The sequence below is a fragment of the Vigna umbellata genome, chromosome 9 (assembly GCF_029865625.1).
Source record: "Vigna umbellata cultivar VRB3 chromosome 9, Vumbellata_1.0, whole genome shotgun sequence".
Classification (NCBI taxonomy): Eukaryota; Viridiplantae; Streptophyta; class Magnoliopsida; order Fabales; family Fabaceae; genus Vigna; species Vigna umbellata.
The window spans coordinates 35159030-35160546 of record NC_142173.1 but is presented as its reverse complement, the minus strand read 5'-3'; the positions used below and the strand labels follow the sequence as shown (position 1 = coordinate 35160546).

General features: G+C 28.1%; 1 protein-coding gene across 1 annotated transcript in view; it reads right to left on the bottom strand.

Annotated features, from left to right (window-relative positions):
* Positions 1 to 939: 939 nt before the first annotated feature.
* LOC148193360 (GBF-interacting protein 1-like) overlaps positions 940 to 1517 on the bottom strand; it is a 6894-nt gene continuing 6316 nt past the window's right edge. The window contains exon 9 of the mRNA XM_088099406.1: positions 940 to 951. Coding sequence (XP_087955532.1) covers positions 940 to 951 — 12 coding nt within the window. The remainder of the gene's footprint in view (positions 952 to 1517) is intronic.

Sequence of the window (1517 nt, the reverse complement as noted above, 5' to 3'; positions counted from 1 at the left end):
TGGAAATGGATGAATTAAAGGAATTGATACATTTAAACAAATAACAAAGTTTTAAATAATGAAACTATATATACTTTAAACTTTTAATATTAAAATAATCAAATTTTATTATTTAAAATATATTATCACTTTTAAGATATTATTTTCTAAGCTCTTACATTTATTATCTTAAATATATTCATTAATATTTTCTATTCTTAGCATTAAACTAACCATGGTTATCGTAAGGTTTAAAAAATTATAAAAATTTAAGAATATAATACCATAAAATATATTTTAGATACTGCAAGTATTAAAAATATATTGAATCTTAAAATAAAAGGTACTGGTAGTGATGGTTGTTTAAACATGATGTAATATATTGAATATAAGACAAAGATTGTAAACAAGTTTTCACTGTTTACCCTTCAAGTTGTTTGATTTGTCTTCTGCTCAACTAAAACTAAGTACAAAGAACAAGTTAACAGAAGAGTAAGAAAAATTAAGAGATCCTTGGAATGTACTTAGAGTATTCCAAATGAAAGTGAAAAAAACCTAATTCTTAAAATATTGATTATTTAAATGAAAAAATCTTGGAGAGCTGTTATTTTATCTTTGTAGAATTAATTTGTGATCGCGTATTTAAATAATAATATAATTTGTCAACTGTAATGCATTGGTGAAATGTGCTTTTATTGAATGGACGGTGAAAGGAATAAGAAATTGGGAGAGGGAAGGAAAACTAAAAACTTACGTGACATACAAATTTGCTAACCTAACAATCAACAAGAAAACTAAAACAAAATATATAAAACAGCATAAATATACTCATAGCAAAAAGAAGATTACAATGTTTAAATCTACTGATAGCAAAGTATCAAAGAAAATAAAAGTCAATATGCATGGCTTATGAAACAAGCAACAACAAATCAACAGAGCAAACATGTTCACGTCAAACATCTACGCCAACACCTACAATCAATCAACAGGTCAGATGCATGGCAGTATTTCCTTTCACAGATTAAAACATTTTTAAGTTATTTTAACTCAGGCATCTTCTCCATATACACGAATAAACATAACATCATACTGGAACTATATACCAAATTCAGAAGCAGATCCACTGGAGGAGTGATTTGAGTTTGAGAAAACAAAACCCAGACATAAGAAATGGAATGTGAAAGAGTTTGAGAATCACAACTTCCCCCCTTCCCTGTTTTCTTCCCACACCCAAAGTCCTTCCCATTTGCAAAACCGCACCTAATTATTTTTGTCATCCCCAAATTTTAGAAGCTTGAGATCTTGAAGCTAAGAAACATCAAATTTATGTGTAAAGGATGTTGCTATGTAAGGTTTAAAATTGTAATTCGCGAAATCTTTCATGTAACCATTTAACAACTGAATATATTATACATGCAAACTACAACATTTTTACCTTTGGAAAGGCTGAATTTGTTCACGAACATATATCAATTATCTCAACATGAAAAATGCAATTTCAAGTGTTGCCTTTTGAAGTCAATAAGCCACATTCTTTC